A 15,049-nucleotide genomic window follows, 5' to 3' on the forward strand; every position below is an offset into this window, starting at 1 on the left:
GCAGTAATGTCGGAATATGAGAAGATCAGAAGCAGTGGATGAATTGAAAAATCAAACTAAGTGAGTGAAGTTGAAAAATAAATCAAATATTGTCTCTGGATGTGGTGCATACATTAGACTGGGTACATTATAGTCATGCATGCAACAAAGGCTTCATACATAATTCAAAAGGATTGCTTCTTCTGGCAAACTCTCAGATCCCGCAAGCATGCATGGAGCAAAACAGAATGGGGCTAAAATGGGAAATAACACTGGCAGTACAAATATGGCAAAGAGAATAATCAGATTATGGCTAAGTGAAACAGAAATGAGTGTCTGTGGAGGAGTGTCAGAGCTTGATGCATTCTAACAGAATACTAACACACTTTATGGATGTTAAATGATGTGTCACAGGTTGGCAATGTGGCGGTGTGCGTGTCAAGCACTAGAATGAGAACTGGGCAGCATAACAGCGCTGCATGGTGCCGCAGTGACCCTCCAGGATACAGTTGTGTGATAAAGAGGGGGAACCAGAGTATTTAGGATATTTTATAAGCGATATCATGTTTAAATGATACATCTTAGACCAATACAATTTAAACCTGAGCTTCAGCTAGCGCTTGGAGTGAACTCCAGAGACAACAAAAAAAGTTTTGAAGGCAACAAACATCAGACAACACGTTTCCTTAGCAGGCTGAGCGACGACTCACCTTCACATCCTCTCTCGATCTGCCCCACACAGTCCAGAGCATCCGACATCAAGTCTGGGAGCCGGCCGTTCAGATCCATCGACGCCAGACAACCTTGAAACCCCTCCTTGGCATGCACCAGTTTGGGCAGCTCCTTGAACATCTCCTTAGCCACCCCACCAACATAAAGGTGACCTGTGCAGAAATATGACAACACTGACCCCTAGTGGACACAAAACACAGTACCAAGCTTCCCTTATCATGCCTGTTAAAGTAAAGTAGTGGTTCTCCAACTTTTTCTGTCACGCAATGACTTCGGAGGAAGTTCATGCCACAACAAAATGGTAACAAAATAGTCCACAAGGACAACTTTGTGTGACTCCTCCATTACTTTACGATTACGTTCAATGAAACCCGATTTATCCATCAGACGAACACAAATAACATGTTTGAAATCACTTTATTAGAATACAAAAAGTTCTGTGCAAAAAATAACTTTTTGCCAAAAAATAGCTTCTTGTGGCTGCAATCAAACCGTTTTGCACTGGATATATTGTCAAGGTAATAACAATAAAGTGCATACGGCCACTCTCAAGTCATGCTCAATGGTGAGCTCTTGTTTTGAAGGGCAACAAAAGGAAAGCCGATCTCACGGAGGTAGGATGTGGCGAGTCGCCAATAAGCGGAACCTGTTAACGCCGTAACATAAACATTTACAAGAAAGTACAGGCATTTCGCAATTTATTTAATAATTACTTAATTTTATGTCCGTGCATTTTGTAATATGTGAAGTTCTCAATTAAGGCCCCACCTGGAATACCTTGGCGACCCACAGTTTGAGAAGCACTGTAAGCAAGCATATCGTTTCAGATAGCATTTGCTGACTAAAGAACATTGTGTCATCTCTCATCAATGAGGATGGTTGTTTCACACGGTAACGTTTGTTATTCACATCAAAAGGTGCAGCAAGTTAATCCATAGTGTAGTTTCAGAAAATGTTTGCAATTGTGTCAAATGTAACAAAATATAAATATTGTTTGTATGTTTTTTTACGTACAAGACAACAATGTGTCATCTGTTTCATTATCAAATAAAAAAAACAATTACAACAACATTCTTAAAGGTTGCACATGAGTTTCCTCCATATCTTTTCAGTAAAAAAAAAATCATCTCGTTAACTGATGATTCTTTAAAATCCCTTTAATATAATGCTGGTCCACGAAGCACAAACCGTCCTTCCTATGAACTCCCTGCTCCACACGCAAACCCATACTGTTGGTTCCCGAACAGATGGGGGATGAGCCTCTTGCTCAAGGGTACCTCAGTAGTGGCAATGAGTGAGAGCCAAGCATAGCTTTTTCCCTACACGCCTGCAGGACTACCGGTGCAACCTTTCAGTCACAGACCTGCTTCTCTCACCTAAAAGCCACTGCTGCCCCAATTTAATGGAATCTGTAATATATATATTTATAAATTTCCCTCTGCTTTACGCACCCTTCAGGTCCAGGTTCTTGGCTCCCGTGGTCATCTGCGTGGTGATCTTGGTATCAATCTTGACCATATGGTGGTTGTTAGTGTCTCTGGAGATTATGACATTGTGCCAGTGGTTGTCGTTCAGGGGCTTGTTTGAGTTGCCTTTGATCAAGTGGGCTCCATTTCCCAAGTCAGACACATAGTGCAGGTAACTGGAACCAGACATTTTACAACATGAGTCGATGTGACCTTGGACAGCGGCGTAAGGACATGAAAGCATAGCACTATACAAATGTTGTAGGCATTTCCAATCTCCTTATTTATGAATTAAAGTTCAGTTTATTTAAAGAGTGTTTGACGAAATGCAACCGATTTGAACTAGAGCAATACAATCTAAAAATAAAACAATTTAAAAGTTTAATAAACCTCTGAAAACTAGAGCAATAGTGTGTGTTTGTTGTTGTGCGCCTGTGTGTTCAAATGTGCAGATATGAGAGTATCAGAAAGTGCAGCTGTCTAAAAAGGAGCTATATAATTGGCACGTTGCAGCTTTAACAAAAGGTTGTGGGCTGTGCTGAACAAATTGTTCTCAAATTCTTTGGTTTACAGGCAATTTCTGATTTGCATGCCTTTTTTTAATTAAAATGTATCTCTTTAATGTTTAGAACATTGAATAATACTTTAACTTCAGGCAATATTTAAAAGAAGGTCATTCTATAGCAGCATTTCAGCAAGAAAAAATGTGCCCTTGTGTGCTTGATTTCCTTTTATGTTGGGTATTTGTTGTGCCTTCATGAAGATTAAAAAGAACACTAATAGCCCACAGCTCTTTCAGTAAATAGTCTGGCATGGAGGTGATAAGAAAATAATTTGAATTCCCATGGTAATGACATCAACACTGTCAGAAAAATATTATATTCTGTTTGGAAACTGTCAAGTTGTATGAAGAGCAGCATTATAAAATATGAAGATCCTCACATCAATAAACTACTCTCAAACTAATTCAACAGTTGAAATGGTTACTTGTCTTTACACCAGGCGGCAGGTGAGATTGCCCAACAAATTAAGTAAAGTGTGCAAAGAGAAGAGCTGTATGGTTACTGGGGCATGAGCAGCTACCGTTTATGAACCAAAACAACAGAGACACCAACACAAATTTAAACTTATTTAAAACAATTCCCCAGAAAATATATCAGAGTACTGGAAATATTGTTTGGAAATGCAAGTTATCTCAGGGCAGGACTCCGCCAAATACCACAATAAAGGACTCCTGCACCAAAAATGCTGTCAAATGTCGTTCAAATAGAATACACATCTTGTGGTTTGCCACTTCAGGTCATAAAAAAGCCCAGTTAAAGTTAACTGAAGATGTACAAAAGTGAATGTGACTCGATCTGCTGTAACCCTATGGGAGAACAGTCGGGTGGAGTTGTTGCATCCACTCACCCTTTGACCAGCTCCACCACAATGAAGTCGTTCCCATCCCCGCTGTTGAAGAGGATGAGGCCATCAGAGGAGGTGGTTTTAAACTGAAAGAAAAGGTGCATGGAGTAGTATGCCTGCAGAGTAGTGAGGGTCATATAGCTGGAGCGCGACTTGAAGGTGACGGGGTCAGCGATGATGTTCTTGAAGCCAATCATGGCATTGAGCTCACAGTAATCAATGTCACCATTTTTACAAAGGTCTATGTAGGCCATGCCGTTGAAAGAGAGGCTCTGGAGGTGGCCGACGAAGTTGGACGGCACCATGGACATGAAGCGCTTCTCGGTCACAATGCCTGTCTCAATGTTATGGAACTCCAGTTGGGTGTGGTCACCTGCCATTTGACCTTTGACCAGCAGAGGGAGGGAGAGAGGATGTTATAGTATGCAACGATTAAAGGAGCAATGATTTACAATTTAAAACAAGGGGTGTGTGGATATGTGCAGGAGTTGATACAACACATTTTCAGACCAAATGTCTTTGTCTGTTTTAAGTTTAGAGTTTCTGTGAATAAGTCATGAAAACTGTCTGTCCAGTGTTCTGAAATGTACAAAACAGAACAGTACACGCCAAATGTCCCCTTCAGTTTCTCAACGAAGTTTCATTTTAAAATGAACAGTTATATTAACATACATGGGTGTCATTTTCCCACATTGTGGCTTTTTGTAGCTATGGTTGGTGTTCTGTTAAAGGACATTGCCTGATGAGTTTTAAACGGCATCAGCAATGTCTAAAACCTATATGAGAGTATCAATACTGCACTCAGAAAATCAAATGAATGAAGACTCACAACAGATGAGCACAATGTCTAACCTGTCACACACAATATACTGTAGTACAGATTCATTCAGTCATAAAATCAGTGAGCCCAACACATCGTATGTCTAATTTATAGGAGTGAAAAAGCATTCGGCCAGAGGAACATGAGGAGAAGTACCTTCCACGGACTGCAGATCATCTACGGTCAGTTTCAAACTCTTTCCCCTCCTGAACACACGTACTGTGTGCCACTCATTATCGTTCAGAGTCTGACCCGCAAAAATAGTCTCTGGGCCTTTGCCTGCAGGACAGTCCAAACAACGGTTAACACACATGCATGCATAAAGTACAAAGCACATTTATTATCAGGCAGGCTGAGGGATAGAGGAGGGGGGAGATTGAAAGAAGGACAAAGTGGATGAGTTCAGTTGTTTGACAGAGGCGGAAAACATTAAGGTAAACATAGTTAATGGGTCATAAAAGCACATCGTTCTGACTCGCATTTCCTGTCCTGATCGCCCCATTAGATAGGACATCACATTTCTGAATCCTCCCTTAACACCAAGAGGAGGGAGGCAGTAATCAGGTTGTCACGTCATTATAGCCGTCAATATTAACCCTGACTGTTTAGTTGTAAATGTATAGTGTTGAATAGAAACGGGATGAATGGACATATCCTTTCATTTCTCGGGATATCGCTCTGTTCCTGTAAGGCCACTTGGTGGCAGCATACAACAGCCACAAGCCCATGACGGAGCAAAGCACTGAACCGGGCATCACTCTCCATCTTGTTTACCTTCAACAGTGCAGCCCAGTTTTTGATTTCTCTTTTGTCCATCATGCGACATGAAACGGTAGTATTGAAATAAATACTTGCATAATGGAAGCAGTGTCCTTGGTGGTGAAAAGAACCGATTAAAAAGACAACATAGAGAACTGTCCTTGGAGATTCAGTGTTAGTGGAAAACAGGAAATACAGAATGTGATTTTTATAAGCACCGTTGAAAATAAATGGGTGTTTTGGAAAAGGAGCCGTTCACTGATGTCATCAGTAAAACAAAATTAACTAGACACATTCTATTAATTTGATGCCCCCTCATTGAAACAATAGATAATACTAAATGACCATTCAACTGATATGTAATGAATACCAATACTGCACACCTCTAAATCATCCTTTCAACGACTGTTGAAACCAGCATACTCATTTGTGTCACTGCTACTGGACAGAAATGTCACACAAGGTGCCAAAAAACCTCAAAGAGAGCGAATCACATTTAGAATCAGAGGTAAATTGGAGCAACGGCACCACATCTACATAATTTAATGAGCAGAAAGAAGAAGAAGAATCTGAATTCCAACATTGGTCCAATATGGGCAACACAGCATGTCTTGCATGCAGCCTCCTCCTTAGAGCATCCTTGAATTGCCGTATAGCTCTGATGTTCCCCTGCTGCGCATTCATAACCCAACAGGCCAATGAGAACTAGCCACTGTGATACTACTAAAATACTCATGCTCCACTGTGGGGAGTATTTCAGATGGGTGCCATCTTCTTTCCCCTGCACCCAATGGCTATTTATTTTCTCCTTCTCTGCAATCCACAAAGCCCCGATGCAATGTGTATGCAAATCTGAGGGTGCCAAAGTACTGGGACACAGTCAATCTCAGAGGCACAGTTCCACTTTGTAAGCACTAAACACCGGGGCACGATTGAAACCAGACGACTGGTGAGGGATTAAGGAGGAGAGATAAGAAAATATTGGGATGGAGTTGGACTTGAAAGCATGCTTGATCTTTGCCTTCCATCATCCTGTCCCGCTCTCCAAGGAGAAAAGAGAGAGGGAAAGAGGTCAATCGTATTAAGGTACACAACATTCACTACAGTAGCGCCCGGGTTTATGCCTGCAGTGCAGTCTGTGGTCCAAACGGCCAGCTGCTGGCCAGACATTAAGGTCCTTCAGCCCACTGTCTGCCGCGTCCAACCCTCTCTAGTGCCTCATTGATGGTGATCTATCTGCAGTGATGGATCTGCAGTGATCTCTCCTTGCCTCATTGACTTCATGCCTAAAGGAACAGTGGAGAACTGTGGCATGGGGCAGCATGAGAAGATGCGATTACCCACTCAATCGGCCATTGCCAGCTGGATGACAGGCCAGATACTGGTGCTGCCCGCTCGCCACTATGACTCACCCAGGTGGAGGGGAGGGGTCACTCGCTGACCGAGCTGCAGGCCACTACTGCTGGATTACCGTCAATGCAGAAATCAATGCCAGCACACACGGCAAGTAGACCTTAAGCAGCCCACGACGCCCGGCAACATGCTAGCTCGATTAACGAGGCGTTAATGCTCACTGAAAAGCCATCGCCGGGTTAAATAGTGTTAAAACAATAAATTATGACAATCAATACTAATCTGCGTTTTCTGTCCATATGAGTTTATTTGTTTTATAAACTAAGACTGCTCGATACTGAACATGTTCAAAGGGCGTTCTGAGCACAACGTGATATCACTGACATTACTACTGCCATTAGAAATAATGGTGACAAGTTAACTACTTGGGGGATGTCATTTTTTCCAGCTTTTAATTGAACCCTCCTGTTACCTTTACATTTACTAACATATTTTACCCTCGGGGTCAATTTGACCCCAGCAATTAAAACCTCCAGAAAATTATTAGAATTAATATTGTTTCCCAAGTTTAAGTGTGAGGTACTTTATGTTTGTTTGTTGACTACCTAAATAGCCCTTTAAATATATAAAAAAAGTTGATATTTCTTATATGTTTGACACAGTGAAAAACAGCCTCGGGTCAAATTGACCCCAAGGAACACCGACATTAAACATTGAATGGGGTCAAATTGACCCTAAAGGTAACAGGAGGGTTAAGCAGCTATTGTTTGTTATGAGGAACTTTGAGCCAACGTGTTAGTCTCTCTATCAAAGTAATTAAATGCAACAGGAGAGAACATCCTGTTAATTGCCATTTCATTTCAAGCACATCAGTGCTGTCTCCCTTCACCAGGTATTTAAGTTTAAAATGGTTCAGAAACATAATATAGTATAAATATAAGTGCTGTATTGTACTGTATTTTATTTGCTGAATTTGGTGCTCATTCCATATTTATAATTAAATGTAACTTTTCAGATGAGCTGGTATAACATGCGTCATCCTGGATGACGGCTTTATTCACCTTCTCATGCATAATTTCTAACCGGCTCAAAGGTTTTACATCCACGTAGAAGACGTCTCTCTTCTTTTAGTTCAGTTCAAAAGATTAATGCATGGAAAAGATCAATTATGAGAGAAAACATGTCTTTCAATTTTGCTGAAGGTCATGGAAATAATAATTAGATAAAGTTGCCCTCTTCACTGTACATTGAGATTTTCCTGCAGTTCAAGTAAATGAATTATAGAAGACCAGAATGTCAGATGAGAGGGTAAAAAAAAAAAGCCAGTCTGTCACAAGATATTTTTAGTTCATATTTGTAGTTTGTTGTCACTCAGTGCCTGTTAACAGTGTTTAAATCGCAGTGGCAGTGTTTCCTTCAGACAGCTCTGGGCAGCCCCAGGGAGCCTCGGTCTCTAATTGACAGTGATGTGTTCTTTGAGTCGCTGCTGAAATTCTCCATCCACCGAGCTGACCGGAGCGGCAGCGCCTGACAAAACACATTAATTAACACAGAAAAAAGGACAGAAATAGAATAATAAATAGAGAAAAACCATAACCTAGAAGATAGAAATTAAATGCTTCATACGTGGAAATGCACTGCCATTACACCGTTATTTCCAAGAATTTGAAATAAACATTTTTCTTTGACAAAAATAGTTCTGGGCCTATTGAAGTTGTCGTTTCCTGCTATTTTTCTTCTGTTATACTTAAACATTATCTTTTCCTTCAGCATTATATTAAATGTTGATCAAATAACAATATTTTTCCTTTGAATTATAGCTAAGTTGTGTGTGGAAAACACCTACATTCTGCAGCCGTACATTTATTTTAATTGGTAAAACAATAATTAATTAATGTAAATGCGACAATATGGCACAAATGTCTGCAGCCTAATACCACACACCGCTTACTTCACGTTGGATGCGAGTTATTAAAGCAACAATTGCTCGTACTGAACATGTGTAGATTGCATGAAATATTTGTTCAGAGGTCTTTACGTACAACATGTATTTCCATCAGTTCAACACTTATCCTGACCCTTTCTATTTTAGCAAAACTGTCCCTGCAGCTAAATGGAATTGAAACAAATAAGAGAAAAATGGAGAAGAACTCAATATAAAAAATAAGTAATCAGTTAATTGTCTGGAAAATATTAGTGTATCAACCCCTGGAGTCCATGCATGCACACGGTATGCCTCCACAGCCTCCTCACAAATCTGGAGCGACCTTTTAAAGCTTAGAGCCCTGCATTTGCATACACAAATGAGGAATGCAATCCAAGATGCATGAACAATGCTATTTAGCATTTAGAAAGGTGTTAAGACGGGCTGGCTCACAGAAGCATGTCTCGAGGTCACATCATGTGATTCTGTGCAGAGGCATTTGTTGTGTAAGTCTCCGCTTATCATCAGGCAATGACCTTCAAATAATGTAACACATACACGAAGATGACATATCCAACACCTTTTAAGAGAATGGTGTGTCACATACAACATGCGACGCTGACACTCTATGATAGAGCTTAAACCGTCTCATTTATGATGGTATTTACCGACATTGAGTGTGTCCGTCGCTTCAGAGTCATAAACCAGGAAGAGGGCTCACCTATTGTGACTCCAGAGAAGTAGTTATTAATTCATCACTGTTCCTGAATAATAAATGTCAGGGATATTTACCTCAAAAAATATTGCAATGTAACCTCTTTGTTGAAACACACACACAATTGCTCTATACTGAATCTGTGTGTCTATATATATATAAATACACAGATATCCACCATGAATTCCAGAAACCAGCTCTATTCTCCCTCCCACCCAATTCATCCTGTTCTTTCTGCTCTGTGAGGCAGGTTGATGAGAATAATAAAAATCACACCCTGTATTTCCTCTGTGTCTTCAATGGCCTGATCAATTTACAAACGGCATGAAATATTGAAGTAGAAAAAAACTAAATAAAATTGCAGAGGGGTGACAAGGAAATCATGCATGTCTAAAATACCTGCAATTCCAAAGCATGCGTTTTATATCAACCTGAATTTATGGGTGCTAAGTTTTGTTTATTAGAAAACAAATTGGCGTGTGGAATCACAGCTCACTGCCATATTTGGGTTTATCATTAATTTAAGCCTCCCTCCCTCCATCTCCTCCCCACTGCTCATCCTTCTCCTGGACACCAGATGCACAGAGCGCCAGCAGGCATTTCGGATGCGCCCGTGGCTCTTGCACCTCGATAAAATGTAACGCCTATGTCGAAGCAAGGTGCAAGTCAGATATATTTCAGTACACGGTTTAAATTCCCGTTGGCATAGCTTTAGGATATGTTAATGCCAGGATTGTATAATGGCTGCAGAGAAGACATTGTAAACATGACCGCATAACAACATTTCTAGATAATAAAACATGAATGTCCAGAAACAGTAAGAGTTAGAGAAGAAGAAAAAGAAGAAAGGTGAACAGTAACTTACTGGAGGAACAGTTAATCCTGATACAATCTAGATGGGGAAGAATAGATGAGAGGTAAATTCATCTTTCAACGTTACAGCTGCAGACATCATTAAAGCATACAGTCCACCCCTCTGGGGACACACACACAGACACTGTCCGTCCTCTGATGCTCTCACCCATGGCCCCGAGCTGCAGTGAGCTGCTAAAAGTACTGCAGGGTAGTTGTGCCAAAGGAATATGTGTTCAAGCTACATGGAACAGAAAATCATGAGAGCCAAAGTGTAGTGATGCAACATTGTTACCTTCGCATTGAAAATGCGGAAGGTAATGTTTTGATCGCCGTGTATTTATTTATTTATTTATTTGTATGCGTGTTACTCGCATAACACAAAAAGTATTAAACCGAATCGCATGAAATTTGATGGGATGATTGGTTATTATCCGGGGACCATTTGATTAGATTTTGGGATCAATCGGGTCAAAGGTCAAGGTCATGAAAAGGTCAAAATCTTCTTTTTACCATAGCAGTCAATTTTTATCCAATTGGCATGCAACTAATGCCAACATGTTCATAATTCAATGCCCAATCTTGTGATATGCGAAGGTATGCGCTCTACCGAGTGCCCGTTCTAGTTCGTATTGCTTTGTTTTCTCATGGAACCAAACTAAATGTTGCAAGCAGGGATATGTCTGTTAATAGGATATGATCTTCTATACAATATAATATGATCTTCTATATAGTATGAGAGCATCAGATTTCAGTCAGGGTCAGACAGGGCCAGGAGGAAGCTTTTACGCCACTTTACATTTCACTATATTTTAGCCTTTTAAGTCAACTACTTTAATCTGACTGCAATAGATAGTTGTCAGTTCACAGATTATCCTTTAAATAAAACACACCTGGTCATTATTGAATATGGTGCACTGATGCAGTCTAGATTTTACCTAACTATATATATAAAGTAGTTAAAATAAGCTCCACCTCAGAATGAACTAAAACACTGCTAAATGTTCATGCATCAGTGATAACCGTCATCCTATTACTTTAAGTTCAGCCTAAATACTCATTCAGCTTTTCATACTTTAAATTCATTATGCTGGTAATTCTTACATACTTTGATAATATGTGAAAATCTCAAAGCAAAACGTTTGACTAACAGAGCTACTTTTACTAAATCTGAAAGCTGTTTTGCCAAATCTCAAGTAGGAAGAATTTATCTCCATTAGGACCATTGAACTAATATTACAAGTAGAAGAATGAGTTATAATGATCCATTTAAATGTATCTACTACCAATACAATAACATACTAATCTTCTAGCACACAGTAATGTCATATTGACTTCCATTATTCCAGAATCTTTTGCTTAACGTCTCTGTTTCCTAAGGCTCTGCTCTTGTCGTGCTCTGAGAAAGGTGACCCACATCGAACTCCCTCCCCTCCATCCCATTTGGCCCTGCCTGTTGTGTGTTGTCAACCACAGCAGAAAAGTGGTCGCAAACAGCCAGAGACCGACACTAGCCGACCCTCACAGGGAATGCTCTGCTTTTTTTGAAGAAGGGATGGGGAAGACCCGCTTCAAGGGCTGATGGTCGGGGGAATGCAAAAATGTGTCAAAGATAAGACAAAAGAAGACAAAACACGGCGACGTGTTGCTTTCATCTGAAGGCATCCTTTTGGAGTCACAGTGATCTGACTGGTCAGCCCCTCCAGTGTGTGGCGCTGTTGTCTTCCGCGGTGGGACACATGCTTCCTTGTGGTCGATAGAAGACGCAGACGGCCTACTTGGTATGCATCGCTAAACGGCTCCTCTTAGGAAGCCCATTTCTGTTTAGCCAGTGGAAAGGAGAAAATAGATGGCTATCATTTGCACGGCATTGCTCTTTTTGAGAGATATCAAACTCTTCCACAGGCATCATTGGATTCTTTCCTGAGCAAATAAGCACACACACAGTTTTTCTTTTTGTCCTCAATTTTCTTTTTGCTGTCGCCGTGGTCATATCTTGTCCTGCGCTCATTTAAGACAGTGTTGCCAATTCATGTGCAATCAACTGTATTCTAGGACGGTAATTGATTGGCCCCAACTCACAACTAAGGGCTGCGTCATAATCGCTAAGCACTAAATTAGAAGAGTTGATGTGATTTAATAAATATTCTCATCTTCTGAATAATTATTAGCATCCTTATATAACAACACTAGGAAAGAAAACAACAATCCATTTAGAGCAAGACGTATGGATGTTGATCTGAGGTGAGCTGAGATGACCTGATGGAGCGGGCGGCGAGCATTCCCTGCTGGGCAACGGCAGCTGTGTGCTCAACTGGCAGTGAGCGGAGAGCCGCAGACTCCTGCCATTGAAAGTCTTCACATCCTCTCCCTCTATTCAAAATATGTACATGGTGTCAGCGTGTGTGTGTGAGAGAGAGAGAGTGTGTGTGTGTGTGTGTGTGTGTTTGTGACACGTGACTTTGATTGCTGCAGTCAGCGCATGTCCGAGGCGTTACCTAAATTGACAGTCAAGCGGACGCGGCCGCTCTCCAGCTCGAGACGCAGGGTGTCAGCAGAGTCCCTCGATGTGGTGGCGATTAGGATGCCGTAGGCTCGCTGGGAGCGGAAGCGCAGAGACACGTCCTCGGCTTCTGTGTGCATCACCACTGGCAGCTGCACCTTCATAAACTTACTGCCGTCGTAGCTGAGGATAGTCGCCTCTGTAGAGACAGGAAGGAGGGAAACGAGATGAGTGATCGGTAAAAATGGACTGAGTGAACCGACGAGCACTTGGGCTTTCAATAAAGTCCTTTGTGGTTTTAATTTAAAGTTGTGACTTTTAATCTTGATGTATGGCATCCATTAAGGGTGGAGTTATTAAACATTAAATACATGCTCAAATTCAGAAGTGTCATTTGAAGGTCAGCATATTGCAGTGTGAAAGCCTATTATGTGTCTTCTGGACAAATGGTAATACTACTACTGCTCTGCAGTGAGGAAGCCTCGCAGCCTGCCTTGACTTGTCATCCAGTCCATTCATAGAAGAATGATTTCAGCATGAAGTTAACAAACAGGGAGAACTACGGGCGTCCTTCCAGTTGTGTCTCTGGATGATGTGTTTCTAGGACATTGGCTTTGCAGGTCTGCATTTTTTAACTAATTCGGACTGCAGATGATTTCTACTAATATTACGAAATGAATCCCCAAAAAATAATCAATAGGTCAATTCAAAGCTCACTGAGTTAGTTCGAGATTGGATCACATTACGGCTGGCAAACACAAACTCTCTCACAAGTCCAGTTTTCTCTGGGCCAATTAAGGTGGTGGCCTCCGTCAGTGAAAACAGAATGGAGGTAGACAAACGCTAGGACAGTAGTGAAATAAAACAGGAACATATCTAGACAAACATATACAATTCTTACATCCACACGTTTTTTTATCTGCAATGTAGCAGTGACAAACTACAAAAAGGACAAATTGATATTGACTGAGGGGGAGAAAAAACACGAACAGCAACATAATTCGAATAGTTTGCGGACCTTGAATATTGAGCTTCTGCTCTGGGTGAGCGCATTTATTCAAAGCATTAGGCAGCCATCTAGAGAAATGCAGGGGAGATTGTTTAACGCTGGCAGGGGTTGTAACAGCATTTCCGGTAGTGTAACTAAACCGTAACCCAATAACAAAGCCATTACTGCAGCTGCAGTGCCAAGACAGATAAAAAGAAGCCAGGTTGGAGGGACGGGAGATGGAGAGTGGTGGGGTCGATGGGGTACCAATGTACACACACACACCACCTCATCATCACTTCCTCTTCACACAGAGCCAATGTCACATCCGTCCCCTGGGATGACTCCGTCACATTCTTCACCCAAATCCAATTCCTCCACGCCCTCCTGGGGTATGCTGCAGACGACAGGGGCGTGTAGACAAACGAGTTCTCACTGCTAAACTGACTGCTTCCTGCCAGGCAGCTGAAGCAAAGAGCTGCATTTAGACACTGCAGATGCCAGCAGAAATGGAGCCATCTCCCAATACTTGAACAAAGTTTGTTTGTCGCTGCTAAATTAGCTAGCACGGCGACCCAATGAGAGCACTCTAGCGGTGAGTATTTTAGGTTTCCTTGATATGTAACTGTGCTTGATATTGGAGACACACACTCACACATATAACGAGTAAGCATATGTTGTTCAGGTGTTTGTTTATTTATGCTGCGAAGATGGGACTTGAAAATATGTGACAAGACTAGTTTGTTAATTACCGAATGAAAGGCATGTAGTCTGTTCAGTGGACTTCCATTATGATGAAAACAAACTGATCAAGGGGGGAAGAAAGGTAGTGATGTGATATTTTATATATAAAGAACATTTCACTCATAGTTAGCCCAGATTCTCTTTTTTCAGACAGAATAGATCAGATTAATCCCAACTGGAGTAAATACAGAGAACATGTCAACTTTGCTTATTTATAGAATTTTAGAAAATCTCTCTTGGGAATTTCTGCCAAGTCCAGATAGATATTAAAATACGGAGAATGACATGTGAGGGAATCACTACCTAATGCAAAGTGAGCACCCGTCAAAAATCCAATCTTGGAAGCCGAGTCATTTTTTAATGGCACTTCCATGTCTAATATCAAAATAAATTGAAAGGACCTGACGCTGGAGCTGAAGAGGAGGCAGTCAGGGGGAGGGGAAGAATACACAACTAAACCAAGCATTCAGTTACAATACAAACATTGTTCTCTGATTCTCACCAGAAACCAAGGAGTGGTTGGGTGGGGGGCCTCCTGCAGGGAAGTAACACATAAGGCTGTACTACTAAGAAGGAGTACTAAAGGCAGCCAGACAAACAGTTCTTCCTCCACTCATCCCCAAAGTGAACAGGCTCTGCAGGAAGGGAGAGCTGTCGGCTGCATGTCTCAGGATTGTGATGTCCCGCAGTATCGGGGCGCCTGGCCCAATCTAATTCAAAACTTGCCAGTAAACACCTGCCAAAGGCTTTTGGAAAATGTTTTCATGGATCTGAGATATCATAAATAATTCAAAGCTGCCCAAGTCT

The 15,049-nt window shown here is 41.3% G+C and overlaps 1 protein-coding gene across 2 annotated transcripts in view; it reads right to left on the reverse strand.

Annotated features, from left to right (window-relative positions):
- LOC130206860 (neurexin-1a-like) overlaps positions 1–15,049 on the reverse strand; it is a 241,291-nt gene that overhangs the window by 118,609 nt on the left and 107,633 nt on the right. For both annotated transcript variants that reach the window (XM_056435082.1, XM_056435081.1), the window contains 6 exons: positions 12,506–12,709; positions 10,021–10,047; positions 4,561–4,683; positions 3,588–3,969; positions 2,163–2,353; positions 690–863 (listed from right to left, as the gene is read on the reverse strand). In XM_056435082.1, the coding sequence (XP_056291057.1) occupies positions 690–863; positions 2,163–2,353; positions 3,588–3,969; positions 4,561–4,683; positions 10,021–10,047; positions 12,506–12,709 (1,101 nt within the window). The remainder of the gene's footprint in view (positions 1–689; positions 864–2,162; positions 2,354–3,587; positions 3,970–4,560; positions 4,684–10,020; positions 10,048–12,505; positions 12,710–15,049) is intronic.

Source organism: Pseudoliparis swirei, chromosome 17 (assembly GCF_029220125.1).
Source record: "Pseudoliparis swirei isolate HS2019 ecotype Mariana Trench chromosome 17, NWPU_hadal_v1, whole genome shotgun sequence".
In the NCBI taxonomy this organism is placed as follows: Eukaryota; Metazoa; Chordata; class Actinopteri; order Perciformes; family Liparidae; genus Pseudoliparis; species Pseudoliparis swirei.